Source organism: Pseudonaja textilis, chromosome 1, assembly GCF_049901715.1.
Source record: "Pseudonaja textilis isolate UNSWEBS1 chromosome 1, rPseTex1.2, whole genome shotgun sequence".
Classification (NCBI taxonomy): Eukaryota; Metazoa; Chordata; class Lepidosauria; order Squamata; family Elapidae; genus Pseudonaja; species Pseudonaja textilis.
The window spans coordinates 181,757,642-181,782,324 of record NC_141990.1 but is presented as its reverse complement, the minus strand read 5'-3'; the positions used below and the strand labels follow the sequence as shown (position 1 = coordinate 181,782,324).

At 40.4% G+C, this 24,683-nt stretch overlaps 1 protein-coding gene across 2 annotated transcripts in view; it reads right to left on the bottom strand.

The window, feature by feature from the left end:
- The window catches only part of FRZB (frizzled related protein), a 33,856-nt gene extending 9,514 nt beyond the window's left edge, over positions 1–24,342 (bottom strand). The window contains exons 1-4 of one of the 2 annotated variants that reach the window (XM_026696949.2): positions 23,037–24,342; positions 9,548–9,595; positions 4,020–4,085; positions 2,970–3,174 (exon numbers count right to left, since the gene is read on the bottom strand). In XM_026696949.2, coding sequence (XP_026552734.1) covers positions 2,970–3,174; positions 4,020–4,085; positions 9,548–9,595; positions 23,037–23,526 — 809 coding nt within the window. In that variant the 5' untranslated portion in view covers positions 23,527–24,342. The remainder of the gene's footprint in view (positions 1–2,969; positions 3,175–4,019; positions 4,086–9,547; positions 9,596–23,036) is intronic. The other variant, XM_026696950.2, reaches the window with a different exon arrangement.
- Between the last annotated feature and the right edge of the window lie 341 nt (positions 24,343–24,683).

Genomic DNA, 24,683 nt, shown 5'->3' with positions numbered 1-24,683 from the left:
CTGTGGGACGAGTTAAAAGAGGGATCCGTTTAGAATCACTGTGGAATAGACACAAGCTAACTAAGTCCACCCCTCACACTCTCTTTGACTCATATCTAGTTCTAACCATTAGTTGAGAAGATTCCTATAGATAAGCTTTTACAATAGATCAGTTAATTTGGATCTTATATGTGGAACTGGTTTTTTTGTGCTTGTCACAATTTTAGCCTTGGGAAAAGATATGAAATGTTTAAAATCAGCTAATATCACATTTATTCCTTGCATTTGAAATTAAAGTAACCTCACAACAAAATCTGATGCAATGGACCAGGCACAGAGATTGACTTGACCAAATCTATACAGTGTCTGATTCTGAAACATGAATTCCAACCAAGATCCATTTTTTTTCAGAATTTTCAGATTAACAGAGTTGGAAGGGACTTAATGTAGGCCACCTAGTCCAATCACCCACCCAAGCAGGAGACCCTACACCATTTCTGACAAATGGCAGTCCAGTCTCTTCTTGAAAGCTTCCAGTGATGGAGCTTCCACAACTTCTGAAGACAAGCTGTTCCATTGGTTGATTGCTCTCAGTGTCAGAAAATTTCTCCTTATTTCCAGGTTGAATCTCTCCTGTTGAGTTTCCATTCATTATTCCTTGTCTGGCCTTCAGGTACTTTGGAAAATAGCTTGACTCTTTTCTTTCTGTGGCAACCCCTCAAATATTGGAACACTGCTATCATGTTTCCCCTGGTCCTTCTCTTCACTAGATTAGCCATGCCCAGTTCCTGTAACCTTTCTTCATATGTTTTAGCCTCCAGTCCCCTAATCATCTTGGTTGCTCTTCTCAGCACTCTTTCTAGAGCAGGGGTCTTCAAACTTGACAGTTTAAAACTTGTGAACTTCAACTCTCAGAATTCCACCTCCAGTCATGTTAGCTCAGGAATTTTGGGAGTTGAAGTCCACAAGTCTTAAACTTGCCAAGTTTGAAGACTCTTGTTTTAGAGTCTCAACGTTTTTATAGTGTGGTGATCAAAACTGGATGCAGTACTCTAGGTGTAGTCTTACTAAGGCTTTAAATAGTAGTATTAGTTAATTATGGATGCAGTACTCTAGGTGTAGTCTTACTAAGGCTTTAAATAGTAGTATTAGTTAATGTTAATACAACTTAGGATTGCATTGGCTTTTTTGGCTGCCACCGCACACTGTTGGTTCATATTTAATTGGTTGTCCATTAAGACTCCAAGATCCCTCTCACAGTTACTGCTATTAAGCCTGGTTTCACCCAGTCTATATGTGTACTTTTGGTTTTTGTTCTCTAAGAGTAAGACTTCATTTTGCTCTCCATTGAATTTCATTTTGTTAGATAGGGCCCAGTGTTCAAGTCTATCAAGATCTTGAGACTATCATCTACAGTGCTGACTATTCCTGCCAGTTTAGTATCATCCGCAAATTTGGTAAGTTCCCCTTCTATTCCCTCATCTAAGTCATTTAAGAAGATATTGAAGAATACTGGGCTTGTGAATCTGTCATTCAAGATCTGTTGATAGCCTATTGCACTTGTTCCCTCTCCCCAGATGTGCTAGAACTGCAACTTCAAGAATTTCCAACCAGAAAAATGCTAGCTGAGAATACTGGAAGTTCAAGACCTTACAGTTCAAAAGGTTGCAGAGTAGGAAACTGTGACCAGAGGTGGTATTCAGCAGGTTCTGACCAGTTCTGGAGAACCAGTAGTGGAAATTTTGAGTAGTTCGAAGAACCAGCAAATACCAACTCTGACTGGAGATTTTACAGTATTCTTCCCCTACTATGCCCACCAAGCCACGCCCACATAACCAGTAGAAAAAAAAATTGAATCCCACCACAGACTGTGACCATTGGTTACAACTTAAATGATCGATCGATCAGGTTGGGTCGTCAACCAAGGACCACAACTGAGGAGGCTGAGATCTGCAGAATGGGAGATAATGCACCACACAGGTACAGGACTGGTTTGGGGAGAATGTGAGGTTTGCTTTTGGGGAAATTCTATGGTATACCCATTTTAAAGTTTCTTTACAGTGATAGGAAACTGTGCTAACAGTCTTCACCATGTATGGTCACAAGGAGTGCAAACTCCACAAAACAAGGGTTTGGGAACTGAGGTTCAGGAACTGTCAGAGGCCAGCATCCAACAAGACAAGTAGATTACAGCAAGCCAATGAGTGAGTCAGAACTGTGGTCTAGACCACTGAAAGCTTTGGCAAGCTTGGTTATTGCAAAATGCCAGCTGTCTACATTAGCTGAATAAAAATCATTTGATGAGATCCGAGAGGTTGTTCTTGGTGCCAATTACCTTCTTCAACAGGGGTTGTTTTCTATTATTAAATGCTGATTACCAATTCTTATTGCACATGCTTCCAAGAAATGTCTCCATGAAGTAACCTGGGCATCCTTAATTCCAGGCGCCATTGAGTAGATGGGAATTTTAAAATCAAGCTACAGACACAAAGCAGTATTTTTCTAGACAACTAGGAATGCATTTAACAAAACTCTGAATAATGATCATCTACCATTTTTATTTTGCAAGAAAGCTAATGAATTCCAAAAACACTCTTGCAAATAAAGGTGGAGTATTAAAAAATATCAGATAAACTTTAACTTTTATAAAAATATAAAGGTGGTGAGGGAATCAAGAGGCCCAAAATATGTTCATTTGTTTAATGAAGACATATATAAACAAAATCTATTCTACATGAAAACTCATGAGACAAGCGCTTCTGTTTACTAACTTCCTCAAAACTATGCCAAGTTTATTCACCAGAGATGCAGCTTTTCCCTTCTTCTCCTTTTTTAAAACCTCTTTTTCATTCAAAACATTAAATCTCCCATAAAACAACTTGTTTTTGATAATATCTGGTCCACAATCAAGATATTTCTCTTTTGGTTTCCTAATTTTACTCAGTTAACTGTGTTTTGGTGGAACTAATTAAAGAGGAGCCCATTATTACCTAGAACGTTCCTCATCTTCGTAGCCCATGATGATATATTCTTCATTAGCGTTAAGCGGTGGGCAAAGACAGCCAGAGTTTGCATATAAATTGACTGTGTCCCTGGGAATGTTCACCAACGAAGATTTTAGAATTTCTTTTACTTCAACCACTGCAGTGACATCATGACATTTGGTCTTTACTTCCTTAACTTTAGCCCGAATAACTGAAGAAAAAGAAGAAGGACAGAGGTTAAAATAAGGACATCTAATGCATCTTCCAAAATATTTTGTTCTTTTCGATCCCAGAGAAAAAACGTTCTTTTAAAAAAAGTTGAAAATTAATAATTGAAAACAGAGTAAAAGCATTCTTATTTCTTAAAACATAAAGCATGAAGGGTAGTTTTGGCACTTGATTATTATTATGAAGAAAACAATAGTAGCCTTCTTGAAATAAATTTTATTCTTTTTATTTCTTTTCTAGAGGAGTGCTGCATCTGTATCTAATGCTTCTGAAATTTCCAAAATGCATTTGGTTGATCTTGTTCCCACCCAGAAAGCTACTTATTCTTAAAGGTTTCAGGCGAAAATGTAGGAATACCAAGTTCAAATTCCACTAAGCTTCAAAACTTGTTGATTGACCTTGGGATGATCAATCTTTTTGACAGCCTGAACTACCTAAAATGGCTGCTTTGATCATGAAAAAGGTGAGGGAAGAACTTGAGCTCTTTAAAACTCACTTTCAGCAGACATTTTTTGATCCCCAACCAGAGATGGTATTCAGCAGGTTCTGACCAGTTCTGGTGGAAATTTTGAGTAGTTCGGAGAACCGGCAAATATCACTTCTGACTGGAGATTTTACAGTATCTTTCCCCTGCCATGCCCACCAAGCCATGGCCACAGAACCAGTAGTAAAAAAATTTGAATCTCACCGCTGTCCCCAACAGCTGCCTGCCTTTGGAGATAGCAATTGGCTAAAGTAGCTGTCCAAGAACCCCTTTCTGTGAAATCATTTCTGCTTTCCTTTAATCTCTTCTTCAAAAGTTATTTTTTGTCCTCATGCCACACTTACCATAGTTGTAATTGTTCCGAAGATAAGTCTTCTGGGTAGCTTTTATAGGCTTGCATTTGCAGCGCTCTAGAAAACAGAATTTTCCTTTGCATTAGAACTGAAAAAAGGAAAGGTATGTGATTTGGCAATAGTTACAAGTAAACTGTGCTGACAGTAGGAATTGGTTTGTGTCTCACTCAGCCCATTTCTTAACGGGAGAAAAAAAATAAGTTTACTGCTTATATACAATATCTTACAGATTTATTAGAGATCTTACTGTCAAAAGAAGGATGTTATAACCATTACAGGCATTTCTTTCTGCATACAGTCAGACACAGCATAAAATCCAAGCAACATTTTTAAAAAGTTTGCAACAAGTTATTTTCCCAGGATTATAAAACAAGATAGTTGTAGGATTTGTGTTAAGACACTGATTCAGAGCAGAAGATTTTCACTGGGGAATGCAGACCACGAAGATTCCTTGGTAGTCTAGACATGACCTATCCCACCAGCCTGATTTTTCCTAACACCTTCCCTTGCTGTACAATCACTGCTGCTGTCCCAATGCAAATCCAAATTACTTCAATTATATTTTCTTGTTATCCTTATAGACTAAGGTTCTTTGATACAGTGATTGGTGCAATGTAAGGTTCCCAAAAGTCATGAACAATTCATCTAGAGTAAAAGACCACCGTACTTTCCGGGGAGGGCGGGGGAGGATGTATTTGAGATTCTTAAAAAACAGAACAACACAGAAGTCAAGTTTCCATATCCCTAATGCTCCCTGTGCTTTGCATCAGATAGATCTCTCCTCTTGGATCACTTATTAGACAGGAGAGGTGCAACAGTAGGTGAACAAAACTGAATGAGGGCACCTGTACTTTTATTCTGGCCAATAAAAAAGAAATCTAAATACTCTCCTCTCCTGATAAGAAACCCACAGCAAAGAGTGGAATGCTTCTAGGATACTGCCAGTCTGCAGGTCATTGAATGACTTTAACAATACCTTCAAGTACACATTGTCTGTTTTTCAACAGGTTGCTATCAAAGCAAATCTCTCCCACTCAACCCTTTACCATCTTCCAAAACGATGGTAACTTTAATATTTGGAAGATCAAACATTCCCGCTTCTTGGCTAAGGGGAAAGGAAAATAAAGCAAAATGAGCTGACAAAAGTACAGGTAGTCCTCAACTTATGACCACAATGGAGCCCAGGATTTATGTTGCTAAATGAGAAATTTGTTAAGTGAGTTTTGCCCACTTTACAGCTTTTCTTGCCATATTTGTTAAGTGAATCATTGCAGTTGTTAAGTTAGTAACCCAGTTGTTAAGTGAATCTGCCAGTCAGAAGGTCACAAAGGGGGATCACAGGACCCAGGGATACGACAACCATTATAAATGTGTGTCCGTTGTTTAAGCATCCGAATGGTTAATTATGTGATCATGGGAATGCTGCAGTGGTCCTAAGTCTGAAAAATGGTCCTAAGTCACATTTTTCAGTGCTGTTGTAACTTTGACATGGACACTACGTGAACTGTTGTGAGTCGAGGACTATCTGGACTGGTACTCGTCACTTAGCAACCATTTGTTCAGCAACCATTCAAGGTTAAGCTGACACTGAACATGGTTGCACTGAACAAATATCATGCCCAGTCCCGGAAATTATGGGTGCTACAGAGTCCCTTGGTCATGTGAGCAAAATACGGGCACTTAGCAACCCACCGATACGTATAGAATTATAAATACAAAAATTAACCACAGGGACTCTTAACTCCCTGCCCACATTGCCACTTTTCTCCCATTCACCTGTAGCCCTTTTGGCTTCCCTGCTGCCTCTTTTCACTCCAATGGCAATGCCACACCCAGTTTGCTGTTTTCTTCTTCCTCCTGCTGATGAATTGCACCAAGGTTGGGGAGGACCTTCTTCCTGAGGCCACACGTACCCTTATCCAAATCGCACATGACCTTCTCGCAATGGAGTGGAGAAGTCAGGAATGGTTTGGATTGGATGGGCCCTTGCCTAACAACATGGTGGATTCAGGTAACAACAAGTCAACAGGAGTCCCAGACTGCTGTTGCAAAGCAGTGCGGCCATGTGACACGACTGCATTACTTAGTGATGGATATTCTGATCCTAATTACTGTTGTAACTCAAGGAGTGCCTGTAAATTCAGGACAGATCCTCACCCACATAGTCAGCTATACAATAGCTGATCTCTAGAACCAAATTTCCTATCAGTCCCAGCTACCTTCTCAGTATGATCAGCAATAGTGAGGTTTTTCTCTCTCAAAATATGCATTTTTCAACAATGATTTCTTCTGTTCTGATGAGGTAAGATATTACCATTGCAAGCTTATGCACTCTGTCAACTTGCTTAGTTAAATTGTTAGTTTGCTGCCTGATAATTTATATATCACTAAATAGAAAATACAGCAAACACTGCAGTAAACATACATACGTCCAAGACAATGCCATATGTTTTTACATGTCTTGCCTGACTTTTTGCTCTCAACTTTACTAGTCAAGATAAGAAATATATCAACAAAGATATGTAAGAACATTTAATTTAACTTTCACCTGGAAGAAAAGCTTATTTGCTTTCTTAGCAATAACAAGAGTAAAACTCACAACAGGGCTGTTTGTGTCTTCAAACCCAGAAAATATAAGTATCTGAGTGCTACAGATTTTCACATCTACTTGCATGATTCAAACCCAAGAACTGTGCAAAACATTTTAAGCTCAAAATACCCTGTTTCGAATGGAAAGCAACATTCCTTGAAGTATTCCAAGCTCAAAAGACTTGCAGGATAATCAGAATATCAACAGATGCCTGCAATAAGATTGGAATAAGCTGCTTTGAGCTCAGAAGCATTTTAAATCCAGAACATTTTGCACATCCAGTGGAATTTGTATCTTCAATTAGCTAAATTTTCTTAAACTGCCACTGCAGGAGAAACCCCATTCTTCAGTCATTGCGCTGGTTTCCACTAGACTTCCCAGTTCAATTCAAAATGCCGGTTTTGAAAATGCCTGATCTTATACAATACGTTGCTGGGTTTTCTTAGGAGCTAAACCCTGGTAAGTCATCTAGAAAAACTATTCTGGGTCTTGCCCCTCTTTCCCATGAAATAGGGATAGGGGAAGGGGGCGGACCACAAGGTAGTGGTAATCCTGTGCAGCATGCCATCTCCAGCAATATCCTTCGTGCTTCCTTTCTTGGCTGTTAGTAAAAAAATAATAAAGTTGGCATTTGACAATTTGAAGCCTACTGGGAGAAGAGTGTGACCAAAACATATTATAAAGGATATAAAAACAAGTAAAAACGAATGGCTATGGACCAAAGAATTAGAATAATGTGTAAAAAGGGATCCACTATAAATGTATAGGAAATGCTTCCAAATTGGATGTGATATCTCACCAAAAATGGTTTTTTTTAAAAAAAAAAGTTTCATATGTAAATCTCCCAAAATGAGGTTGTCTATAGCTTTGATGTAAAAGATGAGTCCTAAACATCCTAGGGATTGGCAGGTGAGAAGGAGATGTCCAGGCATAAGGAAGAGCAAGGGAAAACTATTTGCGCTATTTAAGACTTAAGGCACTAGAGCTAGAGAAACAATGGACATTGCAAATGAAATTTTTAAGAATATTATTTTTTATTGGCATAGTTTATTTCTTTTAGAATTCAATAACCTACAAACTACAGCAAGAGCATTCAATAACCTACAAACTACAGCAAGAGCATTATATTTTTAAAATTAAAAAAAAAGCCGGGAGAAACCTTAAGCACAAACGCACATTTTGTGAAAAGGACAAAAATGTTATTTCCAGCCCAGAAAGAACGGGTAATTATTTATATAAAAGAACTTGCCAATTGTTTTTGTCAGGGATTACTTGATTAGATATTGCCTAAAGACATTATTCACTAGAAGAAAATACACTACGGAACATTTGCAATATTTGTTAGAATAGTTCTTGTCCAAGACTTTTCTTTGAACAACATCCCACAGTGCCCCTTGTAATAAGGTTTTGAAGATATATATAAAAAAATGATAGTGCTGAAAATTTCCATGTTATTTTAGGGAATGTGAAGTGCTTCACATGGGATCCTGCTGTAATTTTTATAACAATAGCCTGATACAACCTGGCTCCTTCCCAATATGTTGGGATTATAACTCCCAGAATTTCCAACAAACATAGTATTTGGTTACAATCCTTCACAATTTTGTGCTACAGAACTTGCCTCGGGCACTTCACATTAACAGGGAACATTGGAACTTGGAAAATAAATTGCAGGGAGGTTAAGAAGAAGGTCAGATGAAGATTGGGAGTAATAATTGGAGAACATGGTGTTGGAAGAAATGTCCATCTGGGTTCAGGTCCAAGTGGGAAGAAAGACACTGGAAACATGGTGACTGCTTAGAAAGATGGTTTAATGGTGGACCGAACCACATGGGTCCTGGGCAAAAAAGGGAAGAGATGCTGAGAGTCCCTGGGTTTTATGCCTTCTTCGGGCTTTGAACTTCACAGGAAGTTCAAAGGCACAGGAAGAGTATCCTGAATGGTTGCTGTGAGAGGTCATAGCTAGCTTTGTAGGTTGTCTGTGTGCTAAGTTTGGTTGAATCTTGCTGGGTGATGCAAGAAGGGCAATTAAATGGCACTGAATCTTTGTTATGTAGAAAAGATTGGCCCAGGCCTTAATGGCTCATTAACAAAGTTGGGGGGCTGAGTTTCTGCCTCCCTTTGAGGGGAAATATTCTGCCTTTTGAGTATTTCCTAAAATATTTCATTTTTCTAGGAGTGGGATGGGTTTTAACTTCCTACAATGGCACATTCATATCTGCATTATAAGGGAAAACCAAGGATTAGCTTTAAGGAATTACTGCGTAAATATAAACCATGTTTGTAGGTATATATTTAATTTCTATTACCCATTTCTACTCTGGTGAACACTCCTGGGAGATAAAAAAAAATGTTCTTTGTGTATATAACAAATTTACTGACTGGATTCGGTGATCGAAAATCTAGGAAAGTCTTATTTTAAAGATTTGAATTTCTTAAAACAAACGGAAAACCATTTATTCTCTATGAAACTTTAAAAGCTTCTTTAATTCATTTCACTTTCTTTCTTTTGTAAAATAATGGACTGAACATGCCATATACATAATTATACGAATTCAAGACATAAAGCATATGAAAACGCCAGAATCAAACTTTATCAAAAAAAAAGAATGTCAAAGGAAAAGCAGTGTTTGCAAAATTAACAATCTTCTTGGGTACAATACCAGTTGAACAGTTACCATAGAACAGACTCTTATCTAAATATATGTTTCTACTCTGCCATTGTTTTATCCAATTTATCATTTTCCTTCAGTTTATAGAACTGGGAGAACGAGGCAAGTGGGAAGAAACTTTTATTTCAAGCAATATTTTTTGTACCATACAAAACATTCTGACACTATTAGGTAGCTTCTATTCTGCTGAGACCTGAGCTCAACAAAACAACAAGAGTAAAAGGCAAAAGCAAAATATTAGATAAAAATGTACTCACCGGCATTGGTGCCTCTACAGTTCCCATTATTAGAATCCATAGGGAAATCTGGCATGAATTGTTAAATATGTAAACAAGTGTTAGTATAGTTTCATACTAGATTTTTCAACACAGCCACAACAAAACACTTTAATTTTTCATCCATTAAAAAAGATTTCCCCAATTTGGTATCCTTGGAAGAGTTGGCCTGAAATCTCAAAATCCCCATTATAATATAAATACTGTAAGTTCTGGCACTTAAAATCATGGAATGAGGAAGACTGTGTTATTAGTAAGTGGAACTAAGATTATATTTGCTTTTTCAAAAATCAGGGAGAGCTTTCGCTCAGAGGCCAAGAATAAAAGTCCAACTTCCTATGATAAAAAGGTAGTCCTCAATTTATGGCCAGTTGCTCAGCAGCTGTTCAAAGTTACAACCAAACCAAAAAGAGAACAAACGACCTGGATCCAAAGTTCTAAAAGTCACACTCCTTTGGTGGTCCTGCATTTATAGCCATTTGCAAAATCCTGTAATCACGTAATTAAGTTTATAACATTTTGCCAAAACTGGGACTTCTGTTTTTGGCAAAACTATGTCCATCAGTTCGCTTAATGACTGCAGCATTCAGTTAATGACCACATAAAATGTCACAATACAGATAGTCCTCAACTTACCACAGTTTGTTTAGTGACTGTCCAAAGTTACAACAGCACTGAAAAATGTGACATGACAGTTTTTCACAGTTACCACCTGTGTAGCATCCTCATGATCATGGGATCAAAGTTCAGATGCTTGGCAACTGGTTCATATTTATGACTGTTGCTTATGTCCTGGGGTCATGCAATCTCCTTTTGCGACCTCCTGACAAGCAAAGTTCATGCGGAAGCCAGATTCACTTAATAACCAAGTTACTAACTTATCAATTGCAGTGATTCACTTAACAACTGTGGCAAGAAAGATTGTAAAATGGGGCAAGATTAACTAAACAAATGTCTCACTTAACAACAGAGATCTTAGGCTCAATTGTGGTCATAAATTGAGGACTACCTGTATTTTATGACTGCCATGACATATAATGGTAATATCAAGCTGTATTACAGTCGTATGTCAAGGACTACCTGTATACTCAGAACACTTTTTACTGCCACTGTGATAATGAAAAAGCTGGCCTAGAGAACATAAGAACTGCCCACAATATTAAAATAAAGACATTAATCTACATTTGTTGTTACTACTGCTAATCAACGTACAATATCCTTGTCTTTAAAGATCACCCCTAAAAATGCTTTAGATCAGGGGTATCAAACTCAATTTCACTGAGGGCTGCATTAGGGTTGTGTTTGACCAGGGGGTGGGGGGCAGGTGGGCATGTCCAGGGTGAGTGTGGCCAGCTCAAGGTCACTTGTGTCAAAGGCCTCACCAAGCTCCATTTTCACTGGCAGAGGCTCCGCAGGCCAGCCCTTCGCTGTTTCCAGCAAGCCCCTGTGGGCCAGATCTATGCATCCCATGGGCCAGATCAGGCCCGTGGGCCTTGAGTTTGACACCCCAGCTTTAGATCAATATTTTCATACACTGAAAGACCAAGAATACATGATCTTTAAATATAGGCAATCTATTTAAAGAATGAGCCTGGAGCCCCATTTACAATCTTTGTATCTTTACAATCTTTGTATCTATTTCACCTCTGTATTTGTATCTATTTCACCTCTGAACTTTAATAGCGATTCATTAAACAGTAACTAGAGCTATTCTTGTAAACTAGGGCCTGAAGCAAAAAAAACCATGAAAAAATATATCCAAAATGTTCTTAACATTAATTCAACAATGCCTGCCTTATTAAAACAGGCCACAATTTGATCAAGACAAGCTTTATTAATTAAATGATCATTAAGTCTTTCAGCTATATCAAATTATTAAATAAATACTGGATATCTTTCATAAGGCAGAATGATATGAAAGGACAGAAGAGAAAATGGAAATTTCCAATTTCTTCCAGAAGTCTTTTTGAATGTATCCTGCCATGGAAATGTGCCTGTCAACTTAATGCATTGCCTATTTATAAAAGAAACATTGTTCATGTCAATAACATCCAGCCTGCAGTTTTCCAAAGATGTAAAGTTTATAGTTTGTCCCAGAATCTTTTCCAACAGGATCAGTGGTCATGCTGGGCATTAATTAGGGTGGCTATTAATTCATTAGAAATGTAGTCTCCATAATTACAATGGTATTTTCTTGGAAACTGCTAAACTGTGGTATTTCAGGGTTCTTTCTCCACCTTGTCTAGACAAATTCACTCAATATGTTTTGGACTAAACTCCCATCACACCCAAATGGCCATGCTTGATAATATGGGAGCTGTAATTCATGCATCTGGAGACCTTCAGATAAATTAAAGCAATATTAAAACAATAAGACAGACTAACACCCCTAAAGTATAAGAGCCATGGTGACGCAGTGGTTAGAATGCAGCATTGCAGCCTACTTCTGCTGACTGATGACTGTTTGGCAGTTCGATTCTCACCGGCTTAAGGTTGACTCAGCCTTCCATCCTTCCGAAGTCAGTAAGATGAGGACCCAGATTGTTGGGAGCAAGATGCTGACTCTGTAAACTGCTTAGAGAGGGCTGTAAAGCACTGTGAAGTAGTATATAAGTCTAAGTGTTAATTACTATTGCTATTCACTGAGCAAATATCAAGAACGCACTACTAATGTTACATATTCATGCTTGGGATTTTATTTTATTTATTGATCAAATCTATACAGTACCTGACTTGCAAGACTCTGGCATGTAAAGACTTTGGCATCAGTATGGAAGATGTAACTGCCTGCAGCTTGAAAATCAATTTGCTGCAGAATCAGATTCCTTCTGGCAAAGAAACAGGGGTGTCTTTTCAAACGGGGAAATGGCTTCAGATGAAACAAACAGAACTTCAGTGGGAATTCATATCTTGTCTCTACATTCTAGCCACAATCTTTAAACTGCATTTACAGACCACTTCCTGCCAATAAAATATGGAAGAGCCATATATCATCCCTACCTTACTGTGTTTCTTTTTATTATCTATCCCTGTCCCAGCACAGCAAAAAGGGGCCAAGTTGAAGAAGGCTGTGCCAAAGTACAGTATATATCTCTTCTCAGAACGTTGGACACAATTTATTCTTAAATGTAGAAGATTTTGTTTTCTTCATTTATTTCTGTTATGTTCTGGTCATCCGTTCCAGTTATTTGTCCGTTGTTTAAGTTCATGGGCGTCTCAACATCTGTGAGCCTTAACGATTTGGTGGTTTTCCACATTATTAAGTTGCTTTTGTTGGATGGTGCTAAGACAGGATTATCTCTATTGGACAATATTGCTTATACTTGCAGCACAGCTAAAATTGTAGCATGGCTCCCTAACTCCCACTAAGAGATTAAAAAAAATAGAATCCACAAAACACATTGTATGTTTTGTTTTGATTTTTGCCAAAAGTAGACTGCAGATAGCAAGAATGTGACACCCTCTGTCTGGTCTTTCTGTTGACGCAAGACTTCCACCATTCAGAGCACTGACCTTGGAAGGATGGAAGGCCAAGTCAACCTTGAGCTGATGAGAATCAAATTCCAGGCTGTGGGCAGAGTTTAGCCTGCAATACTGCATTCTAACCACCATGCCACCACAGCTCTTACACAACCACAATTGGGACCAGAAAAGTGGTTGTTAAGTGAGTTAACAAAGTTATGATTTTTGCCATAATTGAATTACATCGTTAAATGAATCAAATATGATTGTTTATCTGGGTTCCCCAATTGACTTTGCTGGTCAGAATCCAGTTGGGAAGGTTGCAAATGGCAATCAAATGCCCTTGGGATGCTGCAATCATTGTAAATAAATGCTGGTTGCCAAGCAATGATTGTAGGGCTATTGTAACTTCAAATGGTCGCTAAACGAATAGTGTAAGTCAAGGACTACTTGTATTAGGAGGACCCACCTTTTCTGAAGTACCCTTCATTTGCCCTTCATCTGTCCTTATGTAGAATGCATTCAGTTCTAAGGCCATGATGTGACTTTTATGATTTTCTCAGCAAAACACAGCCAAAATAAAACCTGGCTTCCCATTCATTATGTGAGAATGCAGCCAGTTTGCTCCACCTCAGATAATTGTACCAGCACATGGCTAAACAGGCTTTTATGATGGGCTGAGAAACAAACCCAAATTTATTTCTTCTGTTATACATTTATGCTTTAGCAGCATATTTGCTATTCTTTGTTGCACAATCAGCCAGCTGCTTAGACTGCATTTTGCATTTTTGTCCATTTAATTGAGTCCTTCCCAAGGACTGGAATAGGCAGATGTCGTTTGATGGGGTTAAAGGTACCATCGCAGGATATAAGCTTTTCCAAGTAAAGCTGCTTCTTGCAATTGACTGATGGTGATTTTTGACAATGCCACAGTGTTCAAGTGATGCTCCAGATGATTTGGGGTTGTGCCTAAGGTGCCTATCACCTTTGGTTCTCTCTTTGCTTTCTTTTGAAACAGTCGTTCTATTTCTATTCACAAGTGTTTGTATTTTGTGATTTTTATCCCTCTCCGGGTTTTCTTCTTCTATTTTGTTGTCTCCAGGTACTGTATTTTCCTCTGTTCTTTTTTAAAAATCTTACTTATTGACAGTTGTTAAATCTGGGGTGTTGTGTGGCTGGTGCTTGTCTGTTTGAATTCTAAAGTCCCAGAACATTTGAGCTTCATTTTGTATTACATTATCTTTGTTGTGGTCCCCTCAGTTCTTGCTTGCAGGCAAGTGGTGTTTCTTGCAGATTTTCCAATACACCATTTGTTGCTATTTTGTCATGCCATTGTTTGTAATTAGTCTGTGCAATCTTCTTGCTGAAGCTAACTAGGTAGTCCGCTTTTCTTTAGCTTCTTTGCATAGGCGGCACTTGCTATCTGTTGCCATCTTATCGATTCTGGCTTTGTATGTATTTGTTAATAAGGCTTGGTCTTATGCAGCCATAATTAGCCCCTCTATGTCTTTCTTCAACTTCCCTGCTCTTAGCCATTGTCAAGTCTTATTATGAATTGCTTTGCCTGCTAGTTTTTTTAAACTATGTCATATTTTGTCTCCCCTTGTCTCTTTTCAGTTCTTCATTTGGTTTTTCTTGTAGACCAGTTTGGTTTCTGCAGTACTCATAAACCTTCATGGTATAACAGCTTCAGTGCATCTTCTTCACTGTCCTTCAGATATTCTTCCAATGCCTTTTTTTTCTTCATCAACTGTCTTGGATCCTTGCAACCTTCCATACCCACCTATTTTCCTTTGTAAATAGAAACTTATTATTAATAATTGGTCACTCAGTCAGTCAGATGTTTAGACTGGGTTTGGCATTTTTATCCACCAATGGAATCCTTCTCAAGGACTTATGCTAGGGATACGTTGTTTGAGGGAGTTAAATATAGTGTCACAGGATGTAAATTATCTCATTACCTTTTGCAATTGACTGATGGTGACTTTGTCAATGCAGATGGTGTTTACATGGTATTATATTCTTAACCTGCTTTTTTAACATATAGCTTAAGGCAATGAACATACCTAGTACTCTTGCCTCCTATAACAACAACTTGTGGGGTGTAGTGGGCTAAGAGTCAGTGGCTTAAATTTGCCCATAATTAGCAAACCAATTTAGTAGCTTATTTTTTCTCCATGATTTTCAATAATACAATTATATTTTTATATTAAGTAAAATGAATATATTAAACAAAGTTTTTTGGGTGGGGGGAGATTGAGCAAGGATGTTGCAGAAAGGCTAGTTCTCTGAGTGAGAAAGAAAAAAGAAATTTCTTAGTAAAATAGTTCTACTGTCTCTCCAGACAAAAATATTTGGTATCTGCTTTGGTGGCAGATTGAGAAATGTCTACAGAAAGAAAAACTGCAAATTAAATCATTCCAAAATAGAATAAGCCTTAAATCAAGGGTTTTTAAATCAATAATAAAATGTCTTCAAATTTTCTGGTTCAATCGTGAATAACTTTAATACTGAAGTAGTAGTACTAATAGCGATTTGCAAATTGAAGTTGAAAGAATTTTTTGAGGGGGTGTTAATTGTAACTAGAACTCATATAGCCATACTGAAGTGATTCCCCAAATATTTTAAAGTTTTAAATTTACAGCACTGACTTTGCAGAAAACTACCTCCAGTGATACCTCCATGAACTCTTGGTTAAAAATCAAACAATCAGAAAATGCCCAGTAATATACTATGACATTCACTGGATAAATAGACTATGATGATGACAAATATGATTACTTAAGATTTAAAACCATGTATTTTAATACCAAATCCCTTCAATGTTCTCTTAAAGCAGATCCCCTCTAAATTCATTTCATCTTACAAGAAAAATGAGATTATAGGTCACCATTTTCTACAGTGATTGTCCTTCCTAAACATTTTCTCAGATGTATTGTTTCAGTAGCAAGTTGGTTACCAACACCAAGTAATAACCATTCTCCTTTGGAGATAGCAACTGTATCAAAAGACATGAGTTCAAGAAGGGCGGGATAGGATTGAAACATACAATAGTTAAAAAAAAACATTTTCTCTTTTTACAAGCAAGACAAAACTGCTTGCTTACATGGAGAACTGTAGTTACAGCCTCCACTTTGTTTCTCTTTTTTTCCCCTAGGAAAGAGCACTATACATCTTTTAAAATTCAAATATCAAAGAGATAAGCAGGGTGCTGAACAAAATCGAATGTTAGTGGTGTACAAAATGGTACAATCCAAAATGCCATCCCATCAGAGGTACCTTCTCAGGCTGCTCAATAGATGGTAAAATTTGCTTTGGCAAGGCTGTTTCCATGAAGTGACGTCCCAAGGAGGGAACAGAAGCAGTTTTGAGCTGGGGACTCACTTTGCCCATATGAATGCCTGTCAGTCAGCTGTTCATGGCTAAGAAAGATTGTTCAGGATTGGTGGTCAGATTGCTCTCCAAATTCATACCCTGTCATTCTAGGTGTCTTGAATAAATCTATTTCATGGATGAAGGGTTCCTTCCAGGGATAATCTTTTCATTTGGGAGAAGTGTGTTCATGGACCTCGAATCACCAAGGGCTGGATAAGAGAGTTATAGGAGGACAGAGGTCCTATCTTCTGTTATAAGGCAGGTCACACATTTAGTTTCAAAGGTGGGAATTCTTGGTTCTCCAGAAGTTGAGTGTCAACTCCCAGCAGATTAATCACAGGAAATGGGAAAAGCTGTGCACTATGTTGTGGGTAATGGGAAATAAGATTTAACACAGCTGAAAGCTGCTAGGTGGTGAGAGATGGCCCACAAAATTATGTGCCATTCAGAAACACTGCAACCTGCCATTAAGGCAATGAGTCACTAGGTAGCCTATTCCTTAGGCCACATGGACTGCATGGTTTTATGCACTCTCCTGGCCTAATTTTGGAAGCCCTTGCAGTCGATCAAGGCAAGTGACACTAGAATTGAATGCAATAATATCTAAACTCACTTTTGACTTTGCCTTCCATACCTTCCTGCCTCAGCTATGTCCATCATTGCCCCAACAGATTTCTCCTGAGAGAAAGCAGCCTTGTGTGTGGGAAAACGATATTCATCCTGATTCACAATGATTGGTAGCGGGACTTTCTCCGATTTTAGGCCAGAATCTTGCCAGGACATAGCAAGAACAGGAGTATGTCTGCACAATAACTGTATGAGTCGGTTTCCCCCCGCACCCCGTGGCTGTTATCACGAAGGAACTTCTTTGATAAATGCAGTACGTTTAAGAAGATTCCCCCCTGAATCCTTGTGACCATAACTTAGCGGGACACATCCAAAATACAGTACAGCCCCAGGTGCTACAAACCCCCACTTCTTTCTGGCCACATACGCCTACAGCATACGAGCCACATGGAGATGCGAACTCAAGATGTGGAAGAGAATGATGGGTTTTCAGGGGAGGTACCAGGGTCCTGGAGTGTTTAAGCACAAACCTTGAGTCCATGCACACAGGTGTAATTGATCCACAAGTTACACCAGTTTGCATGGACCCAAGGCTTGTGCTTTAACCGCCCAGGGTCCTGGGACCCCTCCTGCAAACCTATCGGTCTCCCTCCCACCCCCACCCCCAACACACAATTTGAGTTTGTATCTCCATTTCCCAAAGTTTCAAGTCACTGTTTAGTCTACTTTTAGAAGATGAGGAATTCGTATTCCTGGAAGGAGTGGGGAGAGGATGGGGAGAGAGAGGAGTGGGAAGAGAGATGGCTTCGGCCTAGTGGCCAGCGTGTTTGTTTAGTTTAAAAAACATCTCAGCACCAAGAATGTCATCATGTTCCCCCTCAGTGAAAGAAAGCGTTCATGGATTCCACGCTGGCTTTATTCAATGAAACTATTGTGCTCTTTCTGGTCCTCCGTAATAGGTAACGTTGGGGCAACCTGACAGAAAACGACTTCTCCGTGGCTCTGAATATGACGGCTTCTTAATGGCTGTTTTGCCAAGCTGGATTTCAGTGCTGATCTGTTCTGAAGGCACTTTGGGAAGCACCTCTGTGATTAGGGGAGGTGGACCTTTGCAGAGGCTTCAATGTGAGACATTCACCCTCCCCGCCCCCACTCCGCCATTCGAAACCACTTGCCCACAGAGCTTCCCAGCAGGTATCAAACCCAAGGCAGCTGAAACAACAGTCAACACTCTGTCTGTAGACGGATCTGGGGAGTGAGGTTTAGAATGGCTGAAGCTTGAAGACCAGTTGTCAAAATACGAGGCAAATGAAGAATGGGGAGTGGGATGAGCCTGAGGAGGGAGGTGGCTGCCCCAATTGTCTCAGCTGAGCCAGAAGGTGCAAGTTCAGCTGTGAGGTAGAACTAAAAAGGTACAGTTAGGAACACACTGTTTGGTTGTACAATGTACTTTTAGAAAGCCACAAGACAGACCAAATCTCTCTTGTGATATATACCTTCCTTTCTTATAAAGATTCTTCTAGCTTTACTGTTTCAAATCATAAGCTAGCCTAGATTTTCAAATAAATCTCAATTTTCAGGTGTTTAGACAATGTCCAGAATAGTTCCCAAACCATTCCAAAACCTGGCATAATGGAAAAGCAAACCTTCTGCACAACCAAGCCTGAAATATAGCAACTATTTAGCAAGCCAAATGTCAAGCCAATACAGACAACTTCCTTAGTCCCTGTAAAATAGAACACTTTTTTGGCATTTATTTTGAGCATCCAGAGTGCTCTAGCCTTACAAGAGTAAGGTATAAGCCTGAAAACACTTGTGACTTTTCAAATCCAGCAATTTTCCTCCATTCTTGAATTAGAAAATCCTTTTTAAAAAAAACTAAAATACAATTTTTTATTTCACAAAAATGGTATAGAGCCATATTTGAAATGCCCAGGATTGCTTGATCCTGCTCTAGAGCTAAGCATCCATTACATGGATAAGTCCCTGCGGTTTTCTTGGCGACATTTTCAGAAGTCTGCCATCTTCTTAAGTGCACTGTCTAAGACAGGATTAGAAGTTGAATTTCCTCACTCTTCATCCAGCATCTTAAGCACTAGACCAGGGTTGTCAAACTCTCAGCCCATGGGCCGGATGCATCACACGCTGGCTATACCCACACCCAGTTTAACAAAGTGGGGGGGGAGTCCTGATATGTCACATGATGCTGCCATGATGATGTGAGTTTGACACCTCTGCACGAGACCAAGATGGCTCTTGCTGTGCTAATAGATATACCTTTATGCTCAGCTAGCTTATTTGAAAGGCATGCATCCTTTTGCCAGTGCTCCTGTCAACTCAGGTGGCTTTCAAGCAATTCCTCATCACATTAAGGATGTAGACCTTATATAGAGTCCCAGATATTGTTGAACAACAACTTCCACTGCCTTCCAAGCTGAGAGCTTGGAATTCGGCAATACAGGTTGTCCTGGTTCATTTAGTGACCGTTCAAAGTTACAACATCAGTGAAAAAAGTGACATGACCATTTTTTCACACTTACAACTGTTGTAGCATCCCCACGGTTATGTGATCAAAATTCAGACAGTTGGCAACTGACTCACATTTATGACCATTGCAGTGTCCTGGGATCATGTGATCACCGTTTGCAGTTTCCTGAACGAGCAAAGTCAATGGGTAAATCAGATTCACTTCACAAGCCTGTGACTAACTTAACCACTGCAATGATTTACTGTGTCAAGAAAGGTCGCAAAGTGAGGCAAAACTCACTTAACAAATAGTGACATAAATGTGGGGCTCAATTGTGGTCGTAAGTCGAGGACTACCTGTATATGAGAGATTATGGATTTTCCCACCTTTTCAGTATGGAAAGGGTTTCTTCTCATTGGAACTTTTGGGCAATGGCAGGATATACCAGAAACTGCATCCTAGAAATCTTAAGCAAAGCAAACAAACTACACTGCCAGCTAATATAAACAATCTTGGTTTTTCAGTATACTTGGCAGTTGAAGGCTTCCATTTAATTTCATTGCTCCAAGATGTAAAGGAATTTTAAGGGTTATCTGCCAATGCTATCACCTGGTGAGCCTCACAGCCAGGAGACTTATTAGCATAAGAAGGATCTCATCAAAGATATTTCCCGCCCCTCTCAGGGACATTCTGGTTGTTTGTTACAATCTTGCCTCATAACAATTTAAACATACTGGAGAAATGCAAGGAGAAAAGTTACACCAATGAGTAGCCAATCCTGAAAAGGTTACTTTATCATCACGGATCAAGATTTGCCAAATGGAATTTCTCAAATCTCTCGTTTAATTATGGTAGGCTCTGCCTATAGCAGACATAGGTAAGTACCCTCCTGATCTTCTTACTAAGCCTATATGGTAAGTTAGTAATTGGTCACAAAAGCTACCTTTGGATTCCAACACACATTTCTCTTGGAGTCTCAAATGCTCTCATAGCCTCTGAGCAGAAATCATCAACTGTTTCCTAATTTCTATTCCATTTCCAAAGGGACTGAGGATAATAGTAAGTTGACATGGAAATGGAGAAGATTGAGATAGTTTATGGGATTGGTACACAAATCTGAGACACTTCGACTAGATTAGGCTGCAAACGAAGAATAATATGCATAAACATTCTCTCATTAAGAAAATTAAGTAACTCACAAATTTGTGTAGTGGAAACATTTAAAACCTGTTCACTTAACTACCATGTAAAGGAAGCTTTATTTCCTTTTTAATATATGCACTCACATACAATATTCTATTTTATACCCTTTGAACAATGTAATTATCCGTTAATCTTTATTTAAAATGCTTACATTTCCTCTACATTGCTCTGTAATTCCAGGCAGGATGTGTTAACATATTTGTCATACAATTTAAAATACAATCAATAATAATGATTCTTTTTGTGTGTATATACCTTTGAGTCACCACTCACTTCCAGCAACTGCCAAGGCTAATCCTTATACTTTTCTTGGTCAGATTTTCAGAAGTGTTTTGCCCATGCCTTCTTCTTAGGGCTGAGAGACAGTGACTGGCCTAAGATTACCCAGATAGCTTCATGACCAAGGTGGGACTAGAACTGCATCCTAATGCAGGGTTTCCCAATCCTGGCAACTTTAAGACGCATGGACTTCAACTCCCAGGAGTCCATCCATCTTAAAGTTGCCAAGGTGGTGAAACCCAGTTTTAATTGAATGTTAAAAAAAACCCAAGACAATATCTGTGAAATGCCATGTGTAGCTGAGAAGTGTTGTGCAGCCACCTGATTTACAAAGTGGCCAAGAGGTATGCGTGCCATTATTCTAATTCCACTGTGCAGCCACCTCTTCATGGATATGCATCCTCCCTGGCTTTAACTAGAATCCAAGGAAAAACAAGAACCTATTCCATCTCTGGAACTCCTTCAGATCAAGAAGTACGAGCAGCAAAGGAAGCCGCAGAAGGATGGAGGTTCTCAAAACAGAATCCAGCCATTTCATTTTTCTAGCATCTTCAGCCCTAGCGTTTTCCAGAACCACTGCCAAAATAAATTTGAAAGAAAACACACAAGATCCTAACAATAAATTAGCGTTTTGCAAAGAAAAACTTTGGGGAAACTGATTTTGTCAGCCTAGGGACAGACGCACAGCAAATGAAAACTAGGATCCTTATTTCTTTTCATAGAAGACCATACAATCGGCTTCAATACTAAGCAAATGCTCAGTTCATACATAAGACCAATTATCTTAGTTCATCCAACAGAAAAGAAACCTGCAAGCATGGGCAAGCAACAATGTCTACAATTGTGGACAAACTGTTAAGTGTCCTTTATCTTCCAGTGGACTTAGAGAACACAACTCTACTAAAGCTGGTACTATCTCTTCTTCCCTTCCCTTGCAGACTTAAATACATTTTTGTAACATTTTGAGTGAACCAAGAAAAAGCTAACAAGCATTTTTAGATGATCACAAAGAAAGTATTGCCTGAGAACAGAGTCCAAAGACTAAGGTTTTTCTTTCAGCTTTTTTTTTTTTTTGCTACACAAGTTTTACAATAACTCAGACAGAGAACAGAATATGAGACAGTAGAGGAGGTTGCAGGCTTCTGGAGAAGCTATGATTATGGAATGGAAAGGCAATAATGGAGTCAGATCAGAAGACCTGGTTTGCTGGAATTGTAGTTTACCAACACCAGATAAAGCAAATTATCATGGTTACACACTGGAAATGGAAAAACACCCCTATGCGTAGAACAAGAAAATTAAAGGTACTTAATTGCTTTAATTGCTGCTAGAGGCTAACCCTCATTAGCTCCAGGCAATAACATCTGGAGACCTCGCAGGTTCCTCATCTCTGTTGAGATGTATCAGGCATGATAGATAAGGATTTGAAAAGTAGATTAATCATTTCATAGTTCTTATGATTAAGTTTGTTTTCCAAACTAGAGATTTACAGAGTAAATCAGCATCATTGCGGCTACACAAAGGTGTAAGCATGGTTAGACGATTACAAAGTACTAGAGAGGAATTGGCTTGCTTTTACACAGATCAAAAGAGTTTGATGGGCAAGATTGGGAACTCAAATGATTGCCAGAACAAGAGACTGCTGCTTAAGTTGTGGGCACATATAGAAAATAAGGCCTAGAAATATGAAAGAAGTACAAAGGTTTATTTGCAATCAAGGAAAAGATGGGTAATTGGGGAAAGACCAGCAGACTTGAGACAATGATGTTTTGTTGAGGAGGACTTCTACAGGTTATCTTAGGGAGAAGTAACTCTGAGCATATTTACCCACATGTATTTCCCCCTTCCCTCATGGTACACATTCCCCACCCTCATCTAACACAGCGAGTCTATAGTTTCTCCACCTCCCCACCCCCATTTCATTTGTCCAAGGGGCCTCTAGATAAGATGGTGGTGGACTTCTGAACTTGGAAGTCAATTTCCAGGGATCCAGAAAACACCCGATGGTCCCAATTCTAGCCAGGCTTAGGGAGGTGGAAGGGAAATGTCAGAAGGAGCAAAAGGGCAGGGCCAGGGATCCCAGGGTGGTGGCTGGGGAGGAAACTGAAGGCGACTCACCGGATCCTTCCGCTGTGACGATCGCCTCGGGGGAAATACAGACCCCTCGGTCGTAGACCGGCAGCTCGTCGCAGGCCAGGCTATCCGGCCAGGCGTGGCCGTACTTGATGAGGACCGGTTCGCAGCCGGCCCGGGCCCTCTCGCAGACGGACTTGCAAGGCTTGATGGGCTCGTGCTGGAAGTCGAGGGTGCAGATGGGCGCGTACATGGCGCAGAGGAAGAAGAGCAGGTCCGGGCTGCAGTGAATGCCCAGCAGCCCCTCGAACTGCTCCATGGCCAGGATGGCGTTGGCCTGCGTGCTGTGGTGTAGGTGGTTGGGCATCTTGGTCATATTCCAGGGCAGAGACTTGCACAGGGGGATGCGCACCGGCTCGCAAGCCGCGCCCCGTGCCGGAGGCGCCCAGGAAGCCAGCAGCCCGGCCAGGGCAAGCAGCAGAGTGGACGGAGGCAGCAGCATCTTCGCAGAGCCGTGGCCGCAGCCCAGAGACATCTTTCTCCCTCCACCCCGCTTCGAAGCCCGCTGGATTCCTCCTCCGGCCGCCCAACTGCTCGGGGAATCCTCTCTGGGCGAGTCCTACAAATAGTCTGGCCGCGGCGGGGGCGTGCCGAGAGCTGGCAGGGGGAGCCTCTCCCAAACCTTCGCGCACAGCTCGGGCGGGGAGCGAGGTCGCGATCCCCCCCACCTCCACCACCACCCACCACCACTCCAGGCTCGGGGAAAAAAGCGAGGCTCGGGCAGTGGGAGCAGCGGGCTAGAGACGCCGAGTGAAAGAAGTTGCGGTGCGGGAGAGGCGAGAGGTCGAGAAGTTTCTTGAGGAAGACGAGGCGCGCGCCACTTCACTTGTGCGACCTCAGGTCCGCGCCGGCGGACGAGCCCGGCTTCGCTTGATGTGTGACTGGATCGCGCCGCTGCCTTTTCACGCTCTTTCCCCACCACCTCCTCCCGGCCGGAGAGCCCCACCTCCCTTCTCCAGCCGCACCCGCAACCCCCCCACTTTCCCTCCTCCCTCCCTGCCGGCCCCCTCCCTTTTTCCTGGGAGGCTCGGAGGAGAGACGGGAGAGAGGACCGACCTGACCTGAGGCTGCCTCCGCTTCCCTCCCGGCCAGGCGCTCCCCCGCCCCTTTCTGTTTATCTGTCTGGAAAGCGGCCGCTTCTTTTGCTCGCTTTGCGCCGGTTTTCTGAGGAGCTTCTGGTTTTGCCCGAAAACGAGACGTGGGGACAGTCCCACTCCAGGCTGAGGTTAACTGGCAACTTGGTTTAGAAAAAGCACCTTAATCCTCCCGCTCCTCTCTCAAACCAGCCTTAAATTCCTCAGGGAGTTTAAGGGGGTGGGTGGGTTGTCGTCGTTCTTTTTCTAACTTAAAGTATTCTTTTTTTTTTTTACAACTTTCTGCTTCTTCTTACCTCTTTCTCCTCAACAATAGAAGCGGCTCATAGTTTGCCTTATAAATCCCTCAAACCTGCCCTCTTTTGTCTTTTAAAGACGCTTTTCGTTTGTCCTGGCTTTCCTCCCCATCCATCCACCAAAAAAAAAACAAAAAAAAACCATCTTTGGGAAAACTTTCACTTAGCGGCCAAAGGAAGCTCTTTCCACATGGATCCAGATGCTTTTGATCTCCAAGGAACAAATAGAAAGCAGACCTTCT